Source organism: Myiozetetes cayanensis, unplaced genomic scaffold (assembly GCF_022539395.1).
Source record: "Myiozetetes cayanensis isolate MyiCay16 unplaced genomic scaffold, myiCay2020 scf2-11, whole genome shotgun sequence".
In the NCBI taxonomy this organism is placed as follows: Eukaryota; Metazoa; Chordata; class Aves; order Passeriformes; family Tyrannidae; genus Myiozetetes; species Myiozetetes cayanensis.
The window spans coordinates 44,673,243-44,701,157 of record NW_026087411.1 but is presented as its reverse complement, the minus strand read 5'-3'; the positions used below and the strand labels follow the sequence as shown (position 1 = coordinate 44,701,157).

Below are 27,915 nucleotides of genomic sequence, written 5' to 3'. Positions count from 1 at the left end.
ATTACATCGTTTGGCACAGCAGAAGCCAAAGTCTTCAATTAACATCAGCCAGGCTGGTTCCGCCCACATTAATTATGACAGTTTGACAAGGAGTGATGAAGAAACCACAGAAATACAACATTTTCTCAAAAGCTTTTAAAAAGGGGACAAGGGGGCAAGGGAAGCCAACCTCCCAGGCTGAAAATCCTGTGTCCTCACCTTGAAACAAACTAGAAAAAAATTAGGAAAAAAAAAAATAGCATCATTTAATAGAAGAGGTCAAAGCTGGGACTTGATTCAACACAGTTGCCAGGTTCAACTGCATCAACTTGTCACATCCCACAAGACAAGGGAGGCTGAGCTGTGAGAGCTTTCAGACAGCAAAGGCAGCAGCGCTCTCGGAGCTGTCAATCAGTAGGTGGCACTCTTCAAATTCCAACCGTGAGAAGCCAAGTACCAGCACAAGCGAGGACACTACAGAGCAGGCTGCATCTTCAGCAGAAATACCAACAAGAAATATTGAACTGTTTTAGCCATAATTGACACCCATGGGGAATGCAATGTCTTCATTTCAATGGTATATATAGCAACTCTTGCGTATAATCTCTGAAGTTACTAAGAATTACATTTTTCGGGTGCTATAAATATTTTGGATGAACACTGTTGTACACTATTACTGTAACAAAACCAGCACCTTAAGAAATTATCCATTACATCTGCAGAATACCTCGAGTGCAACCTTGTAGCTAATTAAGTAGATGTAAGTCAAACTCGAAACTCAATTTGTTTTTTTTAACATAACAAAACACAGCATTATTTATGTTTTATCATATGAAACAAAGCTGGGCAGTAGTTTTTTTACAACAAATGAAATACATAACTGAATCCTTTGGAATAATATATGAATTGTTATTTCTGTGGTATTTACTAGTGAAGATGCAACCCACACCCAAAAATTCAATCGTTTTTAGGACAGGAGCTCAAATCAATACAGGGTATAACAAAAATAAAACCATTGCTCCATAAAAAAGTGTCTGAGTTTCCGTTCCTGAAAATAGTGTTCTTCATTTAACAACTACACTTTTTTTAAAAAAAATTAAATACAGATTGAAATCAATACACTTTTCTGCTTATTTGATAAAACAGTAAAATGAAGAGCAGATTTAGTAAAAATCTTTGAGTACAGGTACTTGTAATTGAAACAGCCAGCAGAGGGAGTATAAAAACAATTAAAAAAAACCTCAAACAGCCCTTTTCTTTTTATATATTTTTACTTATGATTTTAGCTTTCTTTTAGAATATGATAACAGTGTCAGCAGTGTAAAAATTAGAATATTGAAAAAATTTGAATTTTAAAGTATTAAACGTAATGACTTGAAACTAAAATACTATTTAAAGTAGCATTAAAAATTCAGCTGATACTAGATTCAAATTGATATATGATTTTAAACAAAGGCAAGGTTAACATCATCCAACAAGCTGCATAAGCCATTTCCAAGTTATAAATCCATTCATTCACAGACTCTCATTCTTAATTTTCTGAATCTAAAATCGACTTGATGATTTGATAATGCTGAGAGAATATTAGGCACGATCTAGGTGTATTAGAATACGTCATAAAATCTTAAAACTAAGTAAAAGTTACTGTTGTATTGATCTGTACAATAGACGATATAAAAGCAAGTCAGCCAAGTTATGCCCTAGATCATTAGTAGAAATTTACATTTACACGACTGTTTCAAAATCAAGTCACTAAGTCATATATATGCTAAAAAAACCTCATCTTTACATTTCAGGTTTTCACCATATCCAGCTGATATGTATGGCTTAAACATGAGCAAAGGGAATAAGGACACAAATGGGGTGAATGGAGCTGCCAGCCTTGTGTTAAAATCTTAAATGAGCTGCCATCCTCCTCACACAAGTGGCAAGAAGAAACCATCTCCCAACTCACCTACACTATCCCACTGTGCATAATCACACCTTCCGCAGTCCATTTTACAGGAGGAGCAAGGTTACTGAGTTAACAGTGAAGGCGTTTCCTCCTTTCTCAAGGTTTATGAGCGCTAGGTAACCCCAAGCCATCAGGCAAACACAGGCAGCAGAGCTAGGAGTCAAAGGGACAGAGGATTAGTTATTTCAAATGTAAAGTGAATGTCTTATAGACAACCATTTGCAAAAATACCTGACTTGGACAAACAAGCCCTTCTTCACTGTTACCTGCTTGTGCTTACATGGTTTTCATTCCCTTTCCATGCCATTCCTTGCTGTCTGCCCTATATATTGTTCTGTTATCCAACTAAAGAGAATGGCAGTGCTGCAGATCAGGATACTTGGTATTCCTATACGGTAATGCAAAATGTGATACTATAAAACACCAGTCCTGATGGGAACTACTGAATGACACCACTTAACTACATATCACTTTGGTGACAATTTTGCTATCAATGAACCAGAATCCACAGCTTCAAAAACTAGGGACAATTCCATTTTTTACACTGTCTAAATTTTAAGCATGATCTAATCGTACAACCAAACCCTGTCCACCTTTACACAAGGGATTCATCGCTGAAGATCAGCAATTGGTTGAAAACACCCTGACTGCAAAAAATGAATACACAGACCAGGAAAAATGAGAGTCAAGCCAAGATTAACTTTCCCAGTAGTGTAGGTAACAGGAATAATTTTAACTTGATTTAAACTTTAATGGCTATTTTCTTCTAGAACTACAGATCTTATTGCATCTATTCTTTCTTAAAGTACTATTTAATCAGAAAGTCTTAGCACCTAGCATGTGACAGTACAGGATAAAGTTGCCGCATCTCAAACAAACAAACAGAAAAAAGCCAGAAAAAAAGGTAACTGTATAAATTAACACTATGTTGATAATTTTCTGACAAGCAGAAAGTCAGCTTACTGTAAAATACTCATACCTGTCAGTAGACTCAAGGCACACTAACACACAGATGACACGTGCACCTTTAGAGACCTTGAACATAGAAGGAAGATGTGATGCTCCCCTAAAGGTAAGACATTTCCCAGAAACCTGAAATACTAGATACCTGGTAACTTGCAGTATCCTAAATATGACAGAACTCCACTGGACTATTGATCCAGGATGTTCAATACTAGAAGTTTCTTAAAACACCATGTTATGCACCAAGATTTTAAACAGTTAAGAAAAACAACTCACACCACATAAAGTTCATATAAACTTCCGCAGTCCAGTGCTTTGTTGGGAATATTGAAAAATAAATGAGTCAGATACGGCACAAACTGAGTATTGCAGAACCTAAAATTTTAATATCAAGAATCTTCTAACAAAATCCTGGAGAGCTCACAGGTCAGGGAGCTCAGAGGTGACAGAAGAATACATCTCTAGCAATTTCACTGTTTTCCACTCTTGAGGATTCTGTTAAGTCACTTTTAAGTCTCCTTTCCAAAAGGGCTTATCTCAATTCTGTTCCCTACAGAACTCCTCAGTTTCTCTGGAAAAATATTTAGACTTTTTTGTGTCTTTAAAGTCAAAAAATGTATGTATGTATATAAGTATGATTTAGAACCTAAAATATGGTTCAGAAAACAAAACCTATAAGATGCAGAACATTATCTTCATTATTTTACATTATCTCATCCTCTTCAAAACAATGACAGCCTTCCGGTTGCACTGTAACCAGCACTGTGCACAGCACTCCAAACAGTTGACAAGTGTTCTTTGCAGTAGCTTCACTGGATCTGAATAGTATCTTGTTTGACTTCCCTCCACTCCTTTTTTCAGCCTGGTTTCCTAAGGAAATCAGACTTATGCAATCACTCAGGGAGGGAGGGAGGTGTACGAATATGTACATATGCAGTGCATGTGGATGTGTGTCCATCTGATTTCACTAATACCTTTTGAACCCATTGGCCAGTTTCAGTCACATTCAAGAGAGGAGTAGAGATATAAGACATTTAAGTTCTTGAAAGTTGCATGATAGTAGGCTGCAGGGCATGGAAAAGTGTTTCCATAGAGAGAGAGGCTGCATGTCTTCTTAGACGTCAGTAAACTCACAAGGGAAAGAACAGTTCTGCTCCTTTCCTGCCTGCCGGAAAATCTTCAGTCAAAGGTCACAATCAGTGAAAGACGACCAAGTTTGTTGTGCTCAAGTATTCATAAAATAGCTTAGGTTGAATTCACCACTGCTTTTAAAGCTGTTTGGAACAGAGACAATGTTTTCCACATCATCTTTTTCCTCATCTAGCACAGGAGTGACTTGCCCTACATGACACATATTCCCTGGCTTGGTCCCTTGCTCTCAAGACCACTTATTTTAAAACATGCATGGCAGCACTCTACCCCCCTCAAACACATAGAAAATTAAAACTGCAAGAGCTTAGGATTCCCTTCAGGTCTCAAAACTAAACAAGTACGTGGCTCTGTAACATGATCAACTATTGAATAAAGTTTCAAAAAGACAGTGCAGCATATATATAATCACTTTTATTCACCTCTACCATGGAGTACAAGTACTACCATAATTGCAGGCTCTTCTGCTAAAGATAGCTGTAAGGCAATAAGACAAATAATGAGATTTCAGAGAACATCTCTGTAGTTCTTCTCACACACCCCTAAAATGCATATATGTGTGAACTATATACGATTCACCTGTATCCAACAAGCCACCTTTACCAAAGTATACTAACAGATTAAAATGATAGTTTAGGGACACTTTAAACCATACAAATTAAGGAACCGCCACAAAAAGAAAGAAATAGCCGCAGATGATTGAAGTCATCCTAAGCATCAAATTCTGGGCAAGAAAAGAAGTTTTTTATAAGAGGAAAAAAAAATACTTCTGCCCGGATAACACGCTCCTCTTGGAAATTCATTCGCCCCATAACTACACCGAAGCCCAGCACATTTCCCTTCCTGGCGGTGGGGCACGGGCAGCCCGATCCCGTAAGGTTTCGGCCCGAAGCCGCGGGCGCTCCGGGGACGCCCCAGCCCGGGGGCGCCCACCCTGCGGGGCGCGGCGCGTCAGGGAAGCGCCTCGGAGCAGGGTTGGCGGCACCGGGAGGCTCGGGGCGAGACACCCGAGGGGGAGCCGGGCCGCGTCCCTGAGAACGTGGAGTTTCTGTCATGCGAAGCCGCCCTTCCCGCTCCCACAGCCCGCCTCGGGCCACTCCCGCCGGGCTCCCGCGGCCAGCACGGGAAGGGCACTCGCCGAGCTCCGCATCGAGAGGAGGCCGAGCGGCTGCTCCGGCCCCACTCTCATCTCCCGGCAAGGGAAGAGCGCGGCCCCGCGCCCTTCCCCCGCGTTCTGGCTCGGTGGGAGCCGGCGAGGGTTTGAGAACGCCTGGCTGCGGGGCGCCCTGTACGGAGCGCCTCAGTGCCCCCTTTATTCCGCCCTCCCCACCAGCCGCTCACTACTCCCGTTCCAGCGCCAGCTCCGCAGTAGCAAGGAGCACATGTTTCCTCTCCGGCTCCTGGCCCGCCTTACAACGAGCCACGGCCAGTGGAAGGCGGCACCCGGTACCAAAGCCGGATCAGAAATATGGAATGTGACCGCGCGTGGCAGATCTGACGGGGGATGCAGAAAGAAGCGATCCATTTCACCCTTTTCGGTCCTCCGTCGTCGCTTTTCTGTCAACAGCCGATACCATAATGCGTCCTTATTGTTACTTCAAGTAAGTAGGGGGGACAGTCTCCATTCCCCTACGTGTCATTCCTGAGCAAATTAAGCATGTACCAAGTAAAAGGTTGACATACATATACGTAGAGTTGTCTGATCCGGGAATGGTGCCGAAATACTCGAGGCGGTAACAGCCAGCTCCCACAAAGAGCACTCAGTTACACTGAGCATCCCCTTTGTCCGTGCATCCTCAATACACACCCGGCCGCTCCTCCATGCGTCCACGCACGCCCCACGTATACGGCCCCTTTGTGTCCTCGCCTCCCCCCCACTCACAAAGAAATGCCCTTTCCACACGGCACACACGGCATGCACCCAGCCTCGGACACAGCCCTTCGCCTTCCCCCGAGACACGCGCGACCCGCCGCCGGGCACAGCGCTCCGGTACCTACTTGTATTCAAGAAACAGTCCGTAAACCTCCTAAAGCAGCTTGCAGAATTAGATCCATCTTCCATGTCTGGCCCTAGGAGCAGGGGAGACGAGAAGGAGAAGAAGGCGCCTCTCTGCCGCTGCTGCCGCCTAGGAGTCCTGCTCCCGCCGGGGCCGTCGCCTCCTCGGATCCCGTCGCCGCGGGCTGCTGCTGCTGCTGCAGCACCGAGGGAATTGCAGGACCACAGGCGAGAGGCGGCTGGAGAGAGGAGGGGCCGGGAGTGGTGCTGCCGAGGGCCGCCGGCTGCGGAACAGAGCAGCAAGCCCTGGATGGAGGAAGAACAGAAGAGTCTCCTCCTGCCGCTGCCGCCTGGATGGGCGATCAAGTGAGCTGCTGCTGCTGCTGCTCCGCCAACATCTCTTCCTCCTCCTCCTCCTCCTGCCGCTCTCGTTGCCTCTCCTCCTCCCTCCCTCCCTTGGAGACTTGTGAGGTTAAAGGAAAACGAGGAGGGGAAACGAGGAGGCGGCGGCAAGAAGTAAAAAGAAGATGGAGAAGCGGAGGAAAAGGAGGGGATTGGAGCGAGGAAAGGAGCTGCTGCCGCTCTGGAGACGATGCTGGCGGAGACGGCAGAAGAGGCTGTCCCTGCAGCGCGGCTCCGGCTGCTGGTGGTGGTTGTTAGGACAGAGAGGGAGCTGTAGGCAGCCGAGCCGCCTCCAGGAGCGGGGGGAGGAGGAGACCCGCCGCTGCCTCCACCTCCACCGCTCTGGCCATGGGAGTGGAGCGGGCGGCTGCCGGAGCTGGGCTTTTCCCCGAGTGCTGCAGCCAGGGGGGCCGAGGGGCGGGATAAGATCCGCTTCTCCGGGTTGGACATGCTTCCGCTCTTCCCTCCCTTTCGCGGTAGTTTAAGGCAGGACGTCTAGCGGAGATACGGAACTAAAGCGAAAGGGGAAGCCGAAAAAGGACGGAGCCAAACCAGGAGCGACCGCAGATCGGTCCTTCGTTCCCTCCGGCAACCCCCGAGCTCTACTTCCTTCGCTCCCCGGCTCCCCGCCCTCATAAAATCCTCATATTTCCGTTCCCCCTTTAGGCCGGAGGGGACAGGGCGCTACTGACCGCTAAGCGGTTCCAATCCCCTTTTAAAGTCCGCTTTTCCCCATGCTCCCACCTCGCATTCAGAGCAAGAAAACGGCAACAATCTGTATTTTCTTCGAGCGAGGCAAATATTGCCCCGTATGTGCGCGCTCGCCTGCAAAGAGGCAGATACAATCACTGCAGTGCCGCTTCCAGCACCAGCCCCGGCCGCCAGAAAACGCCCACTGGCGGAGCCAGCGCTTCCCAGGCTGCCTCCCTCCCTCCCATCCTCTCATTGCCAGGCGCGCACACACAGCGGTTACCTAAAGGGAACGTGGGGAGAGACACGAGGAAAAAATCCTCCGTATGCAGTCTCATTATTTTAAACGTACATTTCCAGCCGCTGAGGTCAAAAGCCAGACGCCCTGCGGTGCCTGGTATGGAGACGCCACAGAGCTGCCCCTCTGTTTCTGTGGGATATCCAACACCGTTCCTATGGGAAGATGCACGGTCCCTCCCCATCACACGTGTTTGCTTCGGCTCCCTCCCCCCCCTCCCCACAACTTGGCATACTGGCAGCCACCCACCCCTCAGCACCAGCCTCCTGGCCCCCCGAGCGGCCGTCGCAGACCCTTCCCTCAGGTGCAGTGTGGCCCCGGCGCTGCCACCGGCCTTGCCGCCGCTCGTCAGCCTGTCGCAGCGGCCAGCCGCCACCCCGCACCCGCACTGAGGTCCCAGGGCATCTGGGGTCCCGCTCCGCAGCCCCGCCCGGGGAGCGCCCCGCCGCCACCGCCACCACTGCCGCCGCCTCTCCCCGCCAGCCCGGGCTCAGCCAGCCCGTCCCGCCGGCACGGCGCCTCGGCGGGCAGAGCCACCGCATCCCTCAGCGGGGCAGCTGCCGGGGGAACTGCCGGCCAAGGGAAGCCCGAAGACGGGCTCGAATCGCAGCGGGCCCCAGGACCGCGCTGACAGCCCTGGCCCCGTGTATTTCGTTTTCGCCCTAAACTCTCTCTTTTCCTGGGCGCCAGCGGCCGTCGAGAGGCGGGCGGAGAGGTCCAAGCCCACCAGAGTTCACCTCTGGCAGTGGGGAAAGGGGGCCGGCATCGCCAATCGGCCGCGGTGCTCCCCTCAGCCCGTCCGAGGCAGTCTCGTCGGGCCGGGCGGGACGGCAGCCGCCGTAGAGCCGACGCCCCGTTGCTGCCGGTCTGCGCGACGGAGCCCCCGGGCTGCGGGCAGCCCTCCGCCGGCTGTCCTCCCGGGACAGCAGCCCGTGTCAGCGCCGGGAACCGGCCAGCATCGTTCGTCTCTCAGCGGCCAATGCAGCCCGTGTCGCGCCCCTGCCCTCGCCCCGAGGCGGCGGAGCTCACCTGGGCGGGGGTCGACGTGCCCGGCCGTCGCCTCCCCTCGGCCGGCGGGCAGCTGCCGGACAGCGGGGCTCCCCCGCCCTCGGAGGGGGAGCTGGGGCTCAGTGCCCACTGCCCGAGCGTCAGGCTGGCAGGTCTCTCGGACACCCATGGCACCCACCGCCAGCGCGGAGGGCACCTGCAGGGCTGGACCGAGAGGGATTGCGCACACCGAAGCGCGGCGCGCCCGCGCCTTTCTCCCCGCAGGTACCTGGACGGAACGGAGGGAACCGCGCTCCTCGGTCAGACGGCGCGTCTCCCCGGCGCTCCCACCCGCCAGCGGGTGGAGAAGAGGGCGCCGCGGTGGTGCCCACCCAGCCGGGGCTGCCGCCGCGCCGCTTGCAGCAGATTTTGTTGCGATGCGCCGGGGCCCCGGCGCAGCCAGGGCGGGCGCTGCCCCGCGGAGCGCGGCTGGAGCGGACACCGCTGGAACCGTTGCAGGCACTGGCGGAAAAGATGTTTCTGCGGTCGCTGCCAGCAGGGCACCCGAAATGCGGGAGATTCTGTTTTCCTCCTCTACCTTACCGGAGATCAGACCTCTGTGCCGTCCGCCGCCCACTCCAGGTGCTGCATTACCGGGTCCAGGTGTCTGCGGGAGTCCTCATCAAACTACCGCAGTCTTCCTATTTCGCTTCAAAATTAGGCTCGCTTTTTCGAATTTCGTCTCCTGCTTTGAAAACAGTATAAACCTGCGCTTTTTGGCTTTTATTTCAAGTCGTTCAAGTATTTTATATTATTACTTCAGGACTTCTTTTAATGCTAAAATGCTCCTGTTAGAATCTTTATTTATCAATCTGTAAGGCTGCAAGAGATGTTCCTCTGAAAATAACAACGCTTTCAAATTAAAGTGCATTTCCAGCAGCTGAATGTACTGTAACAATGAGAAACAATCCACAGAGTCTGCAAAAGGTTTAAAATGAAAAAACATATTAAAGACTCTAATTAAACGAATAAAAACACTGCAAAACAATACAAAAAACTCGGATAGGGCAGATTTTACTAAACTGTTTCCATCTACATGGTTTTTAAAACCTGTTGCTTAAAAATCCTGAACGGAAATGCAGAAAACTGAACCTGCTTTTGTGATTCACTTCCTCTTAGTATATTTATATGACTTTATCAAAACAGTTTAGTAACTTCTATTTCACATCTATTTGTGTGAGATGCTTTTATTTCCTTAAGTCCAACCATTACATATAGAAGTTTTCTCGTGGTAAATGCTGCACAATGACTCTCTAGTCATTTAAACATTTAACATTTAACAGCAAACATTTAAATTCTCCAAGAGAAATCTTAGCTAATGGAAACAAAATTTTAGTGAATTGTGTTTTATTATTGCAGCCTATTTGTTTAGCAATTAACAACTTCTTATTAGAAAATCTCTAATACTAAAATGTTTAAAATGGAAGAGATAATCAGACTGAAGTGACCGACAAAAAGCAAGAGCTAGTCACCTGAAAAAAATAAAGTAACCCATTTAGACAGATTAGTCCCAATTGTTCTGTCAATACCAAGAGTAAATTTCTGAAACTTTACATCGTCAACTTATAATTGGGGAAATCTTGTTTAACTATGTTAATCTATGCTAAATTCCTCAGTTACTGTTCACTCAAACTGTAGTTGTTCAAAAATCAATGCCTGAAACTGGATATCTGTGTATTTATACATGGCATGTCAATTGTGCATGTACAAATATGTATGTGTATAATCATCAAACCAAGCAAAACACATTTTGGTTTGTAAGAAATTATCAGATATTCTAGAAAAGCAGCTTTCAGGTTAAGGGTTATTTACAAAATATTCGTTAGATTATTTTTCATTGGCCATTGGCAATTCATACCTGATTGGTCACCTGCTTCTTGGCTGGGCAAGCAAAAGCAATCACAAAAAAGAAATTAGATGACAGTGAAAATTAATTTTTAAGCTCCGTAAATATATATTTGTAAAATATACTGATTTGCAGACAAGTTAAATATTTTTCATGGCCATCTCAATACCTGGGGATAAATTAGTGATGAATCACATTTGCTCTTCAATGTCAATCTGGGTTTTCATTGCTCAGTCAGCATCACAATTTCCATTGCCATAGAGAGATGAAGTCACTGATCCCAATGTGGTACTAACCATACAACCATGTCATTTACCAGAAAAGTCTCAGCCACTGCAATAGGAATTTTTGATATTAAACAGCGAGATTTGCTACATCATCCCCCTCTAAAACTCTGAAACACAACAAAATGCAAGTTAAAATACTCTGATGCATCCCCTTGCATTCGGTGCGAGGGTTCTGGTATGAATGCCCTGTGTCAGCTCAACCATGAGCAACAGTCTTTAGTTGTATTTGCATGGGTAAATGTGATTTGATGAGAACTCAGAAGTCAGAGTGCCCAATGAAGCCATGAGGAGGTCTAGCATGCATTGTACTTACAGGAACAGGCCTGGTTTGAAAGCAGCAAATAAGTCTGTTTGGCAATAATTTGGTAATACTAGTCAAATACTTGAAGAAAAACATTGTGAGGAAAAAGTAAAATCAAGTTATAACAAAGATTGTTTGGTATTAAATACAGCTTGAAACCGATATCTGTTCCTTCCCAATTCTGTCTGCTCCATTATAAGAATGACAGTGAATCACTTTTTGTCTGGTCCCACTCTTTTGCCTGGTAAATCCTCTTATCCTTATGTCTTGAGAATTCATTCTGTGACATATAATCAATTCTGGGAGGTGTGGGGAATAACACAGATTATGGGGAAAAGGAGTTTATAAAAATGTAGGCTGACAGCAGTAGAGGAGCTGATGGAACCAGCCACCTGAATGTGGGTGAGGCAGAAGCAGCCACAATGAAATAGAGAGAAGGCAACCTGCTGGAAAGGTGGGGCAGGCAGAGCAAAAGGATAAATGTGGCTAAAACCCAAGCTCTTGAGCTGAGTAAATACAGACCCAAACAAAACCCCAGCCCCCGGGATTTTCTGCTAAATGATCCTACAGAATATAGTAATTATCATCCAGTTACTGAATTGCTAACACAAATTAGAAACCTCCAGAAAAGACATTGTTTCCTAAAGTCTTATTCTATAAAACTTTAGAATAATTTATAGAGAACTCCAAGGATCAAAAGAATTATTACAAAAGATTTTTCTTAAACACCATACTAGTGCAAGGAGTAAATTTGTTTAAAGGGTATGTATCAACCATTTTCTTTGAATCCCACAAACACCCATCCAAGCCACCTCTTTTCCACAAAAATATTAACTCTGAGTGTTTGTAACATGCAAACATGTCCTAGCAGCCATCTTGAAAATGTTTTGGGGAATTACCTAGTCCAAGTGCAGAAGAAATACCGGGAGATCCAAAATGAACTGCAATTCATTCAGGAAATCAAAATAAGATATTTTTTAAGAAGTCCAGATCTGTTCAGAGATAACTGACATATAGAAAAAGGAAAAAAAAAAGTCTTGTTTGCTTTCAGTAGTTTGTTCAGCTTTGCTTATCGTAGATGTCACTTCTCTTTCTGCTCAGCTTTCAACATAGCTGAAAGGTTCTGTGGTTGGAACTATAAATGATAAAAGTTTCTCTAGAACCACTATGCTATGTGATGTATGATGGTGGGTACATTAATAAAACTGAGAAGACCATGTCTTTTCCTGCCAATTTTTTTTCCTTTTAGAAACACACTAAACTATGAAAAGTTTTTAGGATTATTTTTCAGGGAAAAACTGCAATTCTTTATGGAAAGAAGATAGCTCAAGTGCAAAGGTAGGACATTTTTGATTGCAAAATTTTCAGATAGACATATTGCTATATATTAAATTGTAATAAAAAGCAAAATAAGATTAATTTTAAAATGAAAAAAAGAGCTAGTGTCAAGGTACAAAGGGAAACATTTGCAATATGTTTACTGAGATTTATTTCCTATAAAAGACTATGAAGGAAGCTAAACAAAACTTTATTAAGCCATCTACCATTTTGTGCTATCTCATGCAGTACGAAGATCAGGTATTTATTGGTTTTATTCAAAGGGTGCTCAGAAAGTGAAATGTCTATTGGGCTTTAAGTATTTTAATAAAAGCAGAGGACAACCTTCCAGAAAAACTGTCTTTTAAATAAATTAAATCTCCGGTAGCAGCTTTCTTTACTGAGATGTTCTATTATAAATCCAAAGCACCATAAACACAGCAAGCTCTTTGATACAAAGACCATCTTTTGAATCATGTCCTACAGAACAGGATCCTGGCCTGGGACCAGGGCCTCTGAGGTACTAATGAAATACAAACAGCAAACGACATAATGGTTGGCATGGTAGGCAGTAGCACTGTTGTTACCTAGTACTCTTGGAAGAGCCATTTTTATTGCAGGAAAACTAAATAGGGCTATCCGAATTTTTGTAATTCTGTCTTCCTGTTTTCATAGTGAAATCTGGAGTTAATTTATGACCGAACTTTGTCATAATTTGCTATCTGCTAGAGACAAATCAGTTATTTCAATACTGTGTTCAATTAGAACATGGAAATTCTATTCTTTACATGAATTAAAGAACAGATTTAACAAAAATCCAAAAGATTAATACTGACTTATATATTGTACTGATTAACCATGAGTTGTGTGTGCATCTTGCTAGCATGTAGCACAGATTATACACAGCTACTGTCACAACAGGAATGCCAGCTTTCCCCCATTAATCTCTCTTGCAACCCCTTCCTTCACTTTCCCAAATTTTACAACCAGCAAAAAGAAGCAGACTTTTCTCCAAGATGGTTTGCACAGTTCATGAGAAGTTCTTCTGCTACATCACTGGCAAACTCTTTGATGGAACTAGCAATATCAGCTCTGAGTTTAAGTGTAAGACTTTGTTCTCTTCGATATTATCAGAAGGTACAAAAAAAAAAGAGACTGAGTCCAACCTTTAGAATTACCTACATTTGCATCTTGTTGTGATGTCTGAGCACTACTCAAGGGAAACAAGTATTTTTTTAGACAAATGCTTCTTCCTTTTCACTTAAATTCCTCCTTCCTTCAGTTGCATTTCAGTAATTACCAAGTTAGCCCCCTGTGAGAAACAGGACTTTATTTCTGCCCTTCTGTTAAAAAGTCATATCTGAAACTGTGGCTGTTGATAGTGAAATGCAGTTATTGGCCTTCACAGTTAACACCTGATGAGATAAAAAATGCAAAGGAATACATACTTCTAGTAACCACAGACTATTAAACATCTTTTCTAGAACAGTTCGGTTTCAAATCCATGTCCTCTTTCTATGTAGAAACATACCTTTGCAATCCTGAAAACTAGAAAGATCGAGTTTGAAATGAAATCTTGAAGTCTTGGAGTTTGTTGTGTGCACACAGCCGTCCTGTGTGATCTCTCAGACTAATGCTGCTGTAAGATGCATTCATTCAGCACCACAGCCAAACTGATAAAATTGAGAAAAGTTTATTATCCAAGTAACTTTTCTCTAGTCTATCCTAACTTTAGGAACCAAGAAATTCAACACTACTTATTTCTTTACAGCAGCACTGTACATGCACACACTACGAACAGGTACCTGCTCTCTTTATATTTCACTCTAGGACATACTTGCTATATTTTCCTTGCCTGTTCTTCATACTCCTCACTCTATTTTTTTTCACTTTTCCCCCTTCTCTTTCTCACACACACAGACAGTATTTCTCTAGCTGCAGAATCAAAATAACAGTAGGAATTTCCTTTAGACAGTACTTTAATATCAGCATGTGAAGACCTCAATATAAAAGGCTGAGGTATTACTGCCATCCTCCCTGAGCAAATACCATCTCATATATGCAACCCTAGACCACTGAAGACAAGCTTATTTGATTCAGTACAATTCTCCTGTAGAAATAAGACACCACTGTCATACACCTTTATTTCATTCTTTTATCTCTACTTATTTCCCATTATCTTCTTTACCATTATCCAGAAGCCCCTATTATTCCAATAGCTTTTTCTCCCTCATGCATGATCCGTCCTTCTCTCCTCTTTACTGTTTCTCCCCATGCTGCCACATCTGCTACATCTCAGCAAACATACTTCAAGCTGGCAGCATCCCTGTTCTCTCAGCTGCAACCAGCTCTTCACCTGCATTCCCTGTACTACTTGCAAAGTCTTTCTCTAGCAGAAGCACATCTTCCTGCCCTTCTGCTGACCAGGTCCCAAAATAAGCTCTGGTACTGACAAGGGGAGGGGGACTCTTCCCAAGCCTTTGGTCTAGATAAAGGTCAGCTGTTGAAGTAAAGGAAGAGGAAGGAGAGAAACTCTACCAGAAGCCCAGAGGCTGCCTGTGAAGGAGGCTTTAGGATGGTAGAAATGAAGCAGCATTATCTTATCAGCTTGGCCCCAGAGACAGGGAATTGCTCATCTCTCCTGCTGGACGTGGGTTCTCTGAATGAATGACTGGGAGACTGAGTACAGATCATAGAGCTCAAGCAGAACAAATAGGAAACATTCTACCCCCATGATAACACAACATCAGCAGCCCAGAAATAAAACAGGCACAAGTCATTTCTTCGTGTGTTTTCCTTAGAAAGAAAGTAAAACTGGATCCCATAGTTATAACTGACAGGAGTCCTGCTCAGGCTAAGAAGCTTTATATTCGTGTTAGCCAAACAGAATGAGGATTTGAAAATATATTGATTGTTTTATTATATGGAAAACAAATAGCATATCCTGCACTCATGTGTGGAAAAAATGGACCCAAGTATTTAGCAAATTTTTGCAAACAGTTTATTTGAACAGATTTTTTTTTTCTTTTTCTGAAAATTTCCTGCACCTTTAGGACAAAATCAGAAAGGAAAGCACAGTGTAACCTACTGGAAGCAATCTGTAGTATATCCTCAGCTCAGCTTTCTCTTGCTGGATACAGTCTGCAGAGATGCAAATGCTGCACCTTGGGTCTGACTCTTTTCACAGCAAAGCAACAATATGGCTCCCACCAAAGCCCATAACTCAGAATCTCTACACTGAGAAAGCCTCTGATAAGCCCTCTAAGAGCAGAAAAAGTAAATCTCACAGTAGTCCCAATACCCAAGTTATATCAGACCATCTCTACATCTGATATGGCTCATGCATACTCAGATGTAATTATCTATCATTACCTTATTTTTTTTTTCAGTACAGATTGACATCCAGACAAAACAAGCCATTAATGCAGGAGCAACTCTTGGTTTATTTCTGGAGGAAGGATTCCTTTGTGAGACTCTAGACCTTCCATTTAACTAAAGCTCTCTGTGGAGTTTTCACCCAACCTATGTGGAGTTTTTCTAACCCAAGCTGTGGTTTGACTGGATGGGGCTTCACTAAATAAAATCTGAAAAGCATTATTAGAAAAGCAGAAAATTTTGTTGCCAATAGCTTTTCCTGCTTAACAGTACATACTCTGCACATGGCTTATCATAATACATACTCAAAACTGGACACTGTTTTTCTTACTACAAAACTATGAGAGTTGATTTTCTGACTATTCCAGCCCCATGGAGCTCTAAAATGAACAGGATAACCTTAATGCAGCTGTAAATGATCTGCAGAGCAGGGCTTTAAATTAAGGGGAAAGGGAGCCACAGGAACCTTTAAATGGTGTAGGAAACAAAAATGAGACAATAAGGTAGAATTTTAGTGAGAGGATAATGGCATGTGCCATAGGAGGGAAACCTATCCACTGCTCCCTTGCCTAGAAACTGGGCTCTGGCTTCAGGTGTTGGCATGTGGAGCCCACAACTCTTTTCCATCTTAGTGGAACTCTGAAACAGAAGCCTGAAAGGAACCCTGTGATCCCTGACATTAGTCTCTACTATTGTGGACTGGTCACACTCCCAGAAATCAGTTATATAGCTTCCAGCGCCCCAGTAAAAAGGTCATTCACAATCTCACTCTATCTCTTCCTATTTTCCAGCCAAAACAAATGCATGGCCATTTTTGTTCTACCAGTTTTAAAAATATCTTCCACCCTTTTAATATTTGGTATTTAAAAGGAGCAATAGAATCTTTCCCAGACCATTTTCCTTGACTAATTAAGGCACAATCTACTAGTTCTTTCATATAACAGTAGCTCTGTCTCCTGTTGTCCCACTTTACAAGCTATATCTCTATACATCACTATATCACTAGATCTCTATGTCGCTAGATCTCTATATCACTAGATCTCTTTCGCTTGGAATTCATTTGCTCAGTACAAGTGACTACTACAAGTTGCAGACAGGTTCTTGCTAAGGCTCTGCAGATGGGTTCTTGCTAATGTTTTAACAGACAGCTTAAATGTTTCCCCTGTCCTTATACAGAAATTTTGCCTGATGTATAATGGTCGCAGTACTGGGAGGGTGGGAGAAGTCACTGTTGACCAAGTCATTTTGTGATGAACATAGCCATGAGGGCTTTCTTTCCTCTTGATTGTTTACAACTGATGAGCTCAAAGACAGTATTCATATTTTGTCCCTAGGTGAATGATTTTGCACTTTGTACTGCTATGTTTCATTCTGCTTCCAGTCATACAGACCTCAGAGCTCTCTGAATCATACCAAAATTCTGTACCAGTTCCCTTCTGTGCAGAAAATGGCCTCTCAAATTTTATAATCCATAAACTCTGCTAAAACACTCTTACTTGCATATAGGAAAGAAAATACAAAACCAGTTCAGACTCCAAACAAATTTTTGATAAATTCAATTTGTAACCTTCCTTATGCCAGCAGGGCATTTGTCCTCCCTTTAGCTATGAGCACTTCATTCTCAGGTGGTCTACAGTTCCCAACATTTCTGCAGGCTTCACAAATACTCAAGACATTGCCTGACAGCTCTGCAAAACAGAGAAGCATTATTCACTAATGCTGCCTTACAGAGGAAGAAGCACAGAAGTTTCATTTTTTTTCACCCTAAAGTTATGCAGGAAGTTTTAAAAAAGTGTTATAGAAGTCTGTTGAAAAAGAGACACAGATGTATTCTGGTGTCCCGTCCCCCCCTCCCCATTCCTATGCCTGCAATATCAGCGTCTGTTTTCTCATCCATCTAAAGTATGAGGAAGGAGTCCAGGCTTGGGCTGGCTTCAGGCAGAGGCAAAGTGAGCAGATCCCGAAAGCCACAGACTGCCAGAGGGCACCTGGCTGCCTGTTCTGCCTTTCCAGGAAGGCAAGCAGACATGCTCTTCCAGCAGGGTAGCCACCCAAAGAGCACAGCTCCAGCCCTGCCTAAAAACCCTCCTGCTGTCTCAGCCACCAAGGGGATGATGTCCTTAGCGCCTGCTGTGCTGCTTTTTTAAGGAAAACAAACTTCATCTCTCCTTTGTTTTCCCTCTTCCCATGGCCATTTTTCTTTGTTGTATATGACACTCAGCAGTTTTTCAAGCGAACCCTCATATTCAACAGAAGTGTAATTTTTCAAAACCACGCTCATGGCTGAGATCAAACTATTCCCATCTACTAAACGTTAATTTACAATGTACATAAATGATTTAATTTAATGTGAGAAGACATTTAGAAAATCCAAACAACAGCAACTGATCTGTTATTTGACTAAAAAAAATCCAAGAAAACCCCACCCAACTTCTTGGCCTACTTTTTGCTCGTAGGGAGATGTAAAAAAGCCCCACCTTCCCCATTATACCTACCTTCTTGTAAGTGAGAACTTGATCTTTGTAAACAGATATCTGGCCTGGCCTTGGTGCAGAAGGAAGACTCCCACCTAAAGATTAGTGCATTGTTAATATTAACAGCTTTCATGAGATCACTGCATTACTCTGCCAAGTGAAATTATTTGATCCACGTGAACCACGCTGAAGCCGGGCATACAGTTTGAGGCACTGCTGAAGTTTTTCTTAGATTTTTTCCAGTAGTTGGGCTTCAGGCAGAAATATAAACGTAACTGACACAGCAGCAGTTGCTGCAGTGGCACTGACCTGTACTCCTTTTTGGGACACAAATGACCCGACCTCAGCAGGATTTATTACAGCTGCTACTTCTGTCTACACTGGGTGTCAGATTAAGTTTTTCAAAAGACATTTTGAAGCTTATCTTGTTTTGAGTAACAACAATAAAAAAGTTAATTCACACTACTACTCTTCTATGAAAATCAGCATAACTGTGTTTCAGCAAAGATATTTCTCTGTCGAGAAGAGATCTCAGTGTATACTAGTCTTCCAGCTCTTCATAGCACTCTAAGGAAATGCACAAATAAATGTAGGAAGGAATGGAAAGGATCTAGAAATCTGATGCATGAAAGTACACAAAAGAAAAAGGAAAATCAACTGTGTTATCAGATGACATGTTAGAAGTCATAAGGAAGGGAAATGTAGAGAAAGAGAATAGAAAAGTAAGTGGAGTCAAGTGGAGTCACCATCTTGGAGTTCTGGGGGAGTATTTTGCTGTTTAGCTAGTAGCTATTTTAAATTCTACCACACCCTTTCAGCAGTTTCAGGCAATCAGAAATATTCTTGTCTAATGGACCCTTTCAGTTCTTACTTCCCAAACCATAAAACTCGGAGAGAAGGCCAAGATAAACAGTGATAATTCAGTCATTTACCTATGTGAAAGATTGTGTCCTTGCTTTGCCTGAAGTCTTGCACCTGATTCTTTTCTGCTTTGTGCCAGCATAAAGCCATGGACTTCAATGGATTGGGTTATTTCTACAGTAACCAAAGAGAAGAGCCAGACCACATGGTTTTGGCCTTTTCTTTCAGCCCTTCCCTTGTCAGGCTGCCTTATTCACTCTTTGTAATACTTCTATTTTTTTCCATTTCAAAGGCTCTCCATCTGCAGCTCACAGGGATCTGGCTGAGATGAGGTTTTCTTTCTTCCTAGGGCAAAAAATGCAAGTTATCTAAGCATTATGCCACAGGTGAGTGCTTGCTGCAGTTACATGGGACAAGGAGTAGATCCATGTCTCTAGGAGCACTGGAAGTTTAGGAATTCCCATGCAGGTATTTGAATTGTATGAAATGAGCAATAGAATAACTTCAAGCCCACCACTCCAATTAAACGAATCTACCAGATGGAAAATCACTTAAAAAGCTAACAAGACTGTCATATTTTGCTGATTCGTCAACATGTGCCTTCTAAGCATGTTTGAAAACAAAACAAAACAAAACAAAACAAAGTCCTCTGAAAGCCAGAGAAAGCAGAATTACAACTGGGCAACAACACATGAGAGCAAACCAAACTGCCCACATTTTTACACACGGTCTTTACAGGCTATTTAGACAGAAGGTACATATGAGCCCCTGGTGGTCTAGGGGGTAAAGACGCCGCGCTATCACCGCGGAGACCCGGGTTCGATTCCCGGTCAGGGCCACTCCCGGGCAGGTGGGGCTCGTTAGCCCTTAAAGGCAACCCACCTACGTCCTAAGGACCTCGCTGCCACCGTCCAAGCTCGCTTGGCCCCGGCAGATGAACCTTAGGATTAAAGGGTGGGCTCAGTTCCGCGCACACTGTGTCTCACCTAAAAAATCCAATGCGCAGGCTGGAAGGTGGAAAGACCTTCCCCGGATCTTCGCTCGCGAAGACTGGCCATTATTATTATTACATTTTTCAAGCCCTGCATTAACTGCAGGATAAAAGGGGTTTCTTTATAGTTCTTTACAATAAGTATAGTTTTAAAAGAAAATCAGATGGGACAAAAAGAATAAATAATATACAAAAGTCCACTTGTACTTAATATACCAAAGAAATTGTTTAAGGTTCATTCCTCCTTGGTGTTATTGTCTGATTAGGTTACTCATCATAAGTTATGATGGGTATAATTCTGACTTTATAAACAACTTCAAAGCCATTATGTTCTGCTGCTTGGGAAATGCTATGTTTACTTGAAAAACATTTTTTTTTTAAATTTCTTTATCTTTGGCATAATTATTTGTACTGTACTTCCCACAAAAGCCTAATCAAATGGGCTTTTTGACTCCATTGGTACACATTATTAATCATGGTTTTGTTAGAGTTTTGCATATTCCAGGCACAGACATTGATTGAGCATCTTCAGCTGACAGGTCATTTCAGCCCATGTTTAATCCTTGGAATATTTTGTTCTTGTGTGTTTAAGGGCTCTGTGAACACTGTGTTTGTACAAATGGCTACACACACAGAACTAACCAAATAATTAATGCTGAATATTGAGGTATGCCTAAACACTTGTGCATGGTGATGGTACCTGGTTGTTTGTAGAAACTTGAGGAGTCAGGCTAGTGTAGTGTAGTTAATAACTAAAAAGGTTTCCTTCTTCTCCAGAAATGCTAAAACTTTATAACTGGTTAAAAATATTTAGAATATGCAATGTGTAACCATGCTGTTGGAATCACTGCTATTTTAGAAGTAAGGTGTTTATAGACAGCTAACAAGTTTAAGCTTGAAATTAGAAAAGAAGTTCACCTAAGTTTCAGAATTTAGGCTGGTAATTCAGTGAATGAGGCTAGGAAAAATCCTCTCCCATAAGAAATTCATTCCACAGGTGACTTCACTGATATTTCTTGCGGATTCTTCCAAAGTTTCTAAGAGCAGACTCCCTCAAAGCAAGGCAAGATCACTAAACAGACTCATCTGCAATGTCATCTTCTATGTTTCTAGCAACCCTAATTTTGGGAAAAAAATTGCTTAGGAAATGGGTTTAACCAGACCAAAGATGCACTTCGCATGAAGAAATTTGGGAGTACAGAAGACAAATAAGGACTTCAGAACAAAGCCCAATGAACAGAGTGCATTTCCATAGAGTAACTGGCTGGAACAGTTGGTTTAAGTTGTTCAATGTGATAAAACAGTGCCTAAGAGTAGGAAGAAATCTAAAAATACTAGTGCTCATATGTTAGCAATAGTGTTTTTGCAAAACATTAAAATACTGTCAGAAAGTAAAGATTAAAGCATGCAGCATAAATGTAGTGCTTGCCAAATGTCACTGTCCCATATTGTTAGAAACTCTGAAACATGCCTGATCACAAGTGCCTTCTGGACACTGATTTTCTGCCTTACTGTCTTACTCCTTCCCCCATCTCCAGTCATTAGTTTTCCTTTGCAGCTCCATGAATCACAAAACTGAGTGCACTCTGAATCACCCCAACACTCATCCAAAAGGTAATTCCCCAAGCAATAATTTGCTTGATGTGGTGATTGCAAACAACATATATGTGGCTGAGGCACAAGGAGCTGCGTGTTACCAACAGTCAGTTGTGGCCAGTGAGGCCAGTTAAGCTCACTGGGGAAAAATACTCCATGTTTTAGAAAGTTTAGCTGTTTCTTCCCACCCCCCACCTGTTTGTATTTTTTTTTCCCCAAATGAATCTGTTTACAAAAACGAGCAAACAAAACTCAGACAAAACCAAACAAACAAACAATAATTTTAAATCTGTCTGGAATAAAAATGTAAATAGGAAACTAATGGGACTTGTGGATATGTACACGCAAAGATCACCAAAATCTCTTAAAATATTATATTTTAATGACCCCATCTTCATCTTCAAGAACCTGCACTTCATACTCATGTTGGGAGACATTTTTTATGACAACTTGATACATCTAAACACAGATAGCATCTTTTTTCTGATCTGTTACACAAATTGGAACAGGTTTAAAATGAGAAATAATAATTAAAAATAAGACCTTCACAGTAGAGCAGCCTCTCTTGGCAGTGGATGGGCTAAGAAAGGATACTCAGAAGGCACAGAGAGCACTCCTGGATTGGGAATGGCACTTTGTTGCAGAATTATTTCTCCGTCTGATAGCCCACCTTCTTCCACCCCGCAGGACAGGAATTCCCCTCTACTGCCCATCCTCTTCATTCAGTTCCTCAGATGACATATCCTGCCAGTACCCTGCTCTCTCATCCTGCTCTCTGCTGACAGAATAACCATTGCATTTTACTCAGTTATCCAAACTGTTATCAGTCTTCCCCTTTTCACTCTCCCTTAATAACAGCCTGCAATGGTGAAGCAAAATGGATGACCCAAAATTGCCCTGCCTACCCCTGATTCTTCATGCAGACAGGTTATCACCTCTACCAGGAAACAGAAGTTATTCCGCAGCAACAGGTGATGGAAGTTCCTTAGACCTTCTTTTTATGTTGGAAATCTTTTAGATGTATCTGCTGTCTATTTCTGTAGGTGTGAGCATTACTAGATCGTTTGTATCTCCTTATCTTTCCTGTCTTTGTACATGGAGCTTTACTTTCTTGTCTTTCTGAGTTGTTCACTTGACAGATTTTACATATTTGGGTTTCTAGGAGCCAATACCATGTTTCATTTTAGCATCTTTATGACTGTTCATGAATCATGGCTGCAATGCTGAGCACAATGAAAGATGGCACAGAATGGTCTTAGTTAAATTGTGCTCCCGGTACCTTTAAACAAGGTCATTCTTTCTCTCTGTGCAATCACTGCAACTCTGGAGCAAGGCCTTGGTCTCCAGGGGTGCCAAGTGGGCTCTGGCCCTAAGAAAGAGAATTCAGTCCCCTCCAGACCCAACCAAACTTGTCCAGGTTGCCAAGCTCTGCACCATCACCTGCATTCAGCGCCCATGGGCTCCCTGTGCGCTCCATTCCCCCCACTTAACCAATGCCAAACTCCTTACTTTTACTTTCCAGGGCCTCTCTACAAGTAAATCCCCTTATTGCCTGCCCATCCTCCTCCTCTTGCTGTCTCCATCTGCTCAGCTTGGCCCTCCCCCATCTCCATTCACTCCCTCCCTCCATTCCCTTTGTGTTCCCCTCACATGCCTGCTTGCAAGCTCTTTTCACGCTGTCTCTGTGCCTGGATTTTTCTTCTTAAACCCCATCTGGCATGCATTCACTCTTTCTTCCTCCCACCTTATTCCCCTTCACAAAATTAACTTCAATGAGACTTAAACAGTGGTCTCTGCCACATTCAGAAAAATACCTTTAAACTTTTTCGTAATCTGGAAAACTCACTAGCATCAGTGATCTGAATTACTTTTTCCAGTAATCATACCGGTCTCTCCTCCATTCCCTTTCTTCTCTCTTCCCTCTCACCCCCCTTCATGTTGCCCTTCTCTCTTGTTTATTCTCCTTTTAACTTGAGCTGGAAGCTTTTCTGGGAATTTTTATCTGCATCAGAAAGTGCTGTGCATGTTCATGAAAGAGAGGATTGAAATGAATGGGACCAAAACATCCTGATAACTCCAGACACTACTGAAGATGCTACAGCTGAGCTGTATTAGTAAACACCAGCCCAAAAGTTTGAGTTGAGAAACTATAACTAGAGATTTGGCTTGTTTCAAGAAGTGATTACCTGAAGTGAAGTCTGGTAACCCCTTCTTTAACAACAAAGGGTGGGTGTTTTGCCCTCGCAACTGAAGGCAACAGAATCCACCATGAACTCCTCTCTTCCAGCACATGGGAGGAACATATAGCATAACCCAAGCTCCCTAGCATCTCCAGACCTCCAATGAGTGACCCTTTTTAAAGCTTGGGATGATTGCATTTTACATGCTCTCCACATAACCATACCAGACTTGGCACTCCTCTCCCACAAACACCGACCACTGAATTTCACTGCTAACGCAGGAGCAGTGTGCTGCCCATTTTGCAGGTAGGTAATGACATCTGTCTGCCCTGCCTTCTCCAATCTGAACTGGAGGTAATGTGTCTATACCCAAAAATGAGCTGTGAGCTTCCTTCTAACACAAAAGGAGTAAAGGTGTGTAGGCCACTTGATAATTTGTATGATGGTAGCACTCAAGAGGGCCTGTGAGAACCCACGCACTGTGAAACCCCTACTCTGGTGAGTCTGTCACCCAAATGGATGTTCCCATTTAAGGCAATTCCTCTGGTGGGAAAAGCTCTCTGGGAAAGCAGAGAGGGAAGGCACAGATGCCAGGGACAAGAATGAGAGGCAAGGATTGCTCCTGACCAGTTTTAAAGGGTGGAGGAACCAAAAGTCTTATGACAGAGGCACAACAGACTCTCCTGACTGTTTCTTCAGCAGTCCCCAATGGCAATTTGAAACCATACAATTAATGTATAACAGGTTGCATCAACATAGTAGTCTAGCATCAAACACAAAAAGCAGCACATGTTTGCATTTTGGCAGTGTAACACTGAATTAGCATTTTCAGTAATAATAAAGGAAGAGCAGAAAGATACAAAACCAACTTCCTTTGCAGGGTAGGACATCAAAATCTGCAATGGTACAAATTTAGACTGGAATGGGTATCTCAGGAGGCTGGTAATAGCAATAACATTTCACCTTGACACCAACCAGACTAATAATCGAGTTATTATTGTTCTAAGACTCAATACAGAATTCCTCACCCCTTAAGAAAAGATGTCTCATTTCATGCACAGGGAGAGATTTCTGTCAAGCACAGCTCAAACCTTCCTCTGTGCTCTTATGGCTTTCTGGTTACCTGTAGGGCATTAATGGTTGCAAATCATTTATATTAAATGTAGGGCAACTACTCTTTGAAAACACATCTCAGGAATGAAAGATTATTAACAAGCCTGCTCAGTAGCTTCAGTGAAAGAAACACAGGGCTAAATCACTTGCAGATTTAACTCTCTTTATTCATTTGTAAGAGTCCTTCCAACTAAAGCAGAAGACATAACACTGCTTCTGTGCTTAAATCTCAGTCCAGGCCTGCCAGTCTCAAAGCTGTTGGTGAGGAGCAGATGGAGTTTCCACAGATGGGATGACTTCAGCATCCCAGAATAAACCCCCTGTAATCCAGGAGGAAGTAGTTAGTGACCTGCTGAGCCATTTAGACACTCACAAGTCTGTAAGACCGGATGGTATTCATCCAAGGATACTGAGGGAGGTGATGGAAGAGCTCTCTAAGTCACTGTCCATCATTTATCAGCAATCCTGGCCAACCGGGGAGGTCCCAGATGACTGGAAGTTGGCCAGTGTGACACCCATCCACAAGAAGAACCATAACGAAGATCTGGGAAACTACAGGTTTGTCAGCCTGACCTCAGTGCCCAGCAAGGTTATGGAACAAATCATCTTGAGTGCAATCACATGGCACATACAGGACAACAAAGGGATAAGGCCCACACAGCATGGGTTTAGGAGAGGTAAGTCCTACCTGACCAACCTGATCTCTTTTTATGAACAGGTAACCCCATAATGGATCAGGGAAAGGCTGTGCTGTAGTCTACCTCACCTTCAGCAAAGGTTTTGATAGTGTTTCACATGGCATTCTCCTAGAGAAGCTGCCAGCCCATGGCTTGGACAGGTGCACTCTTTGCTGGGTTAGAAACTGGCTGGATGGCTGAGCCCAGAGAGGGTGGTAAATGGTGCCGTATCCAGTCACAAGTGGTGTTCCCCAGGGCTCGGTATTGGGCCCAGTGCTGTTTAATATCTTTATTGATGATCTGGACAAGGAGATTGAGTGCATTCTCAGTCAGTTCACAGACAACACCAAGTTGGGTGGGATGTTGTTCTGCTGGTGGGTAGGAAGGCTGTGCAGAGGGATCTGGACAGGCTGGACTGATGAGCTGAGGCCAATGGTATGATGTTCAACAAGGCCTATGCTTTGGCCACAATAAACCCCACACAGTGCCACAGGCTGGGGGAAGAGTGGCTGGAAAGCTGCCCAGCAGAAAAATACTTCGGGGTGCTGGTCAGCCAGACAGCTAAACATGAGCCAGTAGAGTTCCCAGGTCATCAAGAAGGTCAATGGCATCCCAGCCTGCATCAGCAATAGTGTGGTCAACAGGAGCAGGGAAGTGATTGTCCCCCTGTACTCAGCACTGGTGAGGCTGCACCTCAAATCCTGTGTCCAGTTCTGGGCCTCTCACTACAAGAAAGACATTGAGGTGATGGAGACTGTTCAGAGAAGGGAAACAGAGCTGGAGAAGGGTCTAGAGAGTAAGTCCTATGAGGAGCAGCTGAGGGAGGTGGGGGTGTTTAGCCTGGAGAAAAGGAGGCTCAGGGGAAACCGTAGGACTCTCTAAAACTACCTGAAAGGAGGTTGTAGCAAGGCAGGAGTCAGCCTCTTCTCTCAAGCAACTAGGGACAGGATGAGAGGACGTAGTCTCAAGTTGTACCAGGGAAGGTTCAGGTTGGATATCAGGAGGAATTTCTTCATGAAAATAGTTGTTGAACATTGGAATAGACTGCTCAGGGAGGTGGTGGAGTCATCGTCCTTGGAGGTGTTCAAGAAATGACTGGATGTAGTACTTAGTATCATGGTCTAGTTGACAAAGTGGTGATCTGTTAAAGGTTTGACTCGGTGATCTCAGAGGTCTTTTTCAACATAAATGAAATTCTGTAAATGATTCTGTAATCTTGTTGGCATTTTCATGGGCTATTATAACTTTTGGGAGATTGATTATCACTAACCATTACACTGAGAGGAGTCTCAAGACTCCTCCTTCCAGTTTACTGACCTTCAGTTACTAACTAGTTGTCAAGAACATGATTCTTTTTCATGGAGAAGTTTTATGAGAGGGTGTAATTAATCAAAGCATCTGACTGCAGGAAAGTGCTAACACCCACGAAAGCTAATTTTCAAGGACTTGTAAAGACTAATGCACATTTCTAATAGTAGTAAAAAATCTGTTTAATCAACAATCCATCCCTGAGTTTTTATCTCTGCTAAACTAGATGACCCCAGGACCTGAGAGAGTGATAAGAGCAGACTATTCAGCAACCACCATACATTTCCTTAAAATTCACTAGAATTTTACTAAATTTTTTATTTTGTTTCATTAGGAAGAGTGTTGAGTTGTATCACTATGAATCAACAGTTGCCTGAAGCTAGCCTTTTTTTTTTTTTTTTTTTTTTTTTAAGACTTTGTTTAGACTATGTATTTACCAGTTTTCTTTTCAGGACTTTGCAGGAGGGACAGTCTGCTGTTTCACATTAAAGCACTATGACAAACTAGCACAACAACCTCTGTTCTGGATTAGTCCAAGCTAATTCTGGAAAAAAAATAGCAAGTGGTCAGTACAGGGGACATAGATCAAGTACCTTAAAAACACCATTTTCAATTTACTTTTCTTCACTGCAGTTTAGGAGCAACCTCTGCCCCATATAAACAGTAGTGCAGTGGTCTCCTCCTGGTGTTTGCTGTGCCATAGTGACAAGACCTTGGCACAAGTGATTTTTTTGTCGAGGGAATACTAGGGTAGAGAAAGACTTCATGGAGCCTCCATGCACGTACATACAATGTTCGTGAAAGTCAGGGAGCAGGAGAGATTAATGAAAACCTAATCTAAAACACCATGTTACTTTACAGTAACAGTCCAAAATGCTGTAGCCATAACACAATGTTAAGATGTGGCTGATTTAGCCACTGCTGTGAAAGACTAAGTTTTATTTTGGTGCCTTTTAATAAGAGGGAAGGAAATGCCTCACATTGCTCAGCAATGATTCCTTTGGGCAATTAAGAACGACATCAACAGGCTAGAGGGAGGTTTGCCCAGAAAAATGAAGGGTGCGGGCCAGAAAGCAACAACAGCAGGCCCTTGGAGGTTTGAAAGTAACGT

General features: G+C 43.5%; 1 protein-coding gene across 4 annotated transcripts in view; it reads right to left on the bottom strand.

Annotated features, from left to right (window-relative positions):
• PDE10A (phosphodiesterase 10A) overlaps window positions 1–27,915 on the bottom strand; it is a 358,481-nt gene that overhangs the window by 171,501 nt on the left and 159,065 nt on the right. Inside the window, exon 2 of one of the 4 annotated variants that reach the window (XM_050316278.1) lies at window positions 1,934–2,086. The exons of 2 other annotated variants lie outside the window; for them this stretch is intronic. In XM_050316278.1, the coding sequence (XP_050172235.1) occupies window positions 1,934–1,976 (43 nt within the window). In that variant the 5' untranslated portion in view covers window positions 1,977–2,086. Of the gene's footprint in view, window positions 1–1,933; window positions 2,087–6,043; window positions 7,287–27,915 lie in introns of those variants that run through there. One more of the 4 variants, XM_050316276.1, reaches the window with a different exon arrangement.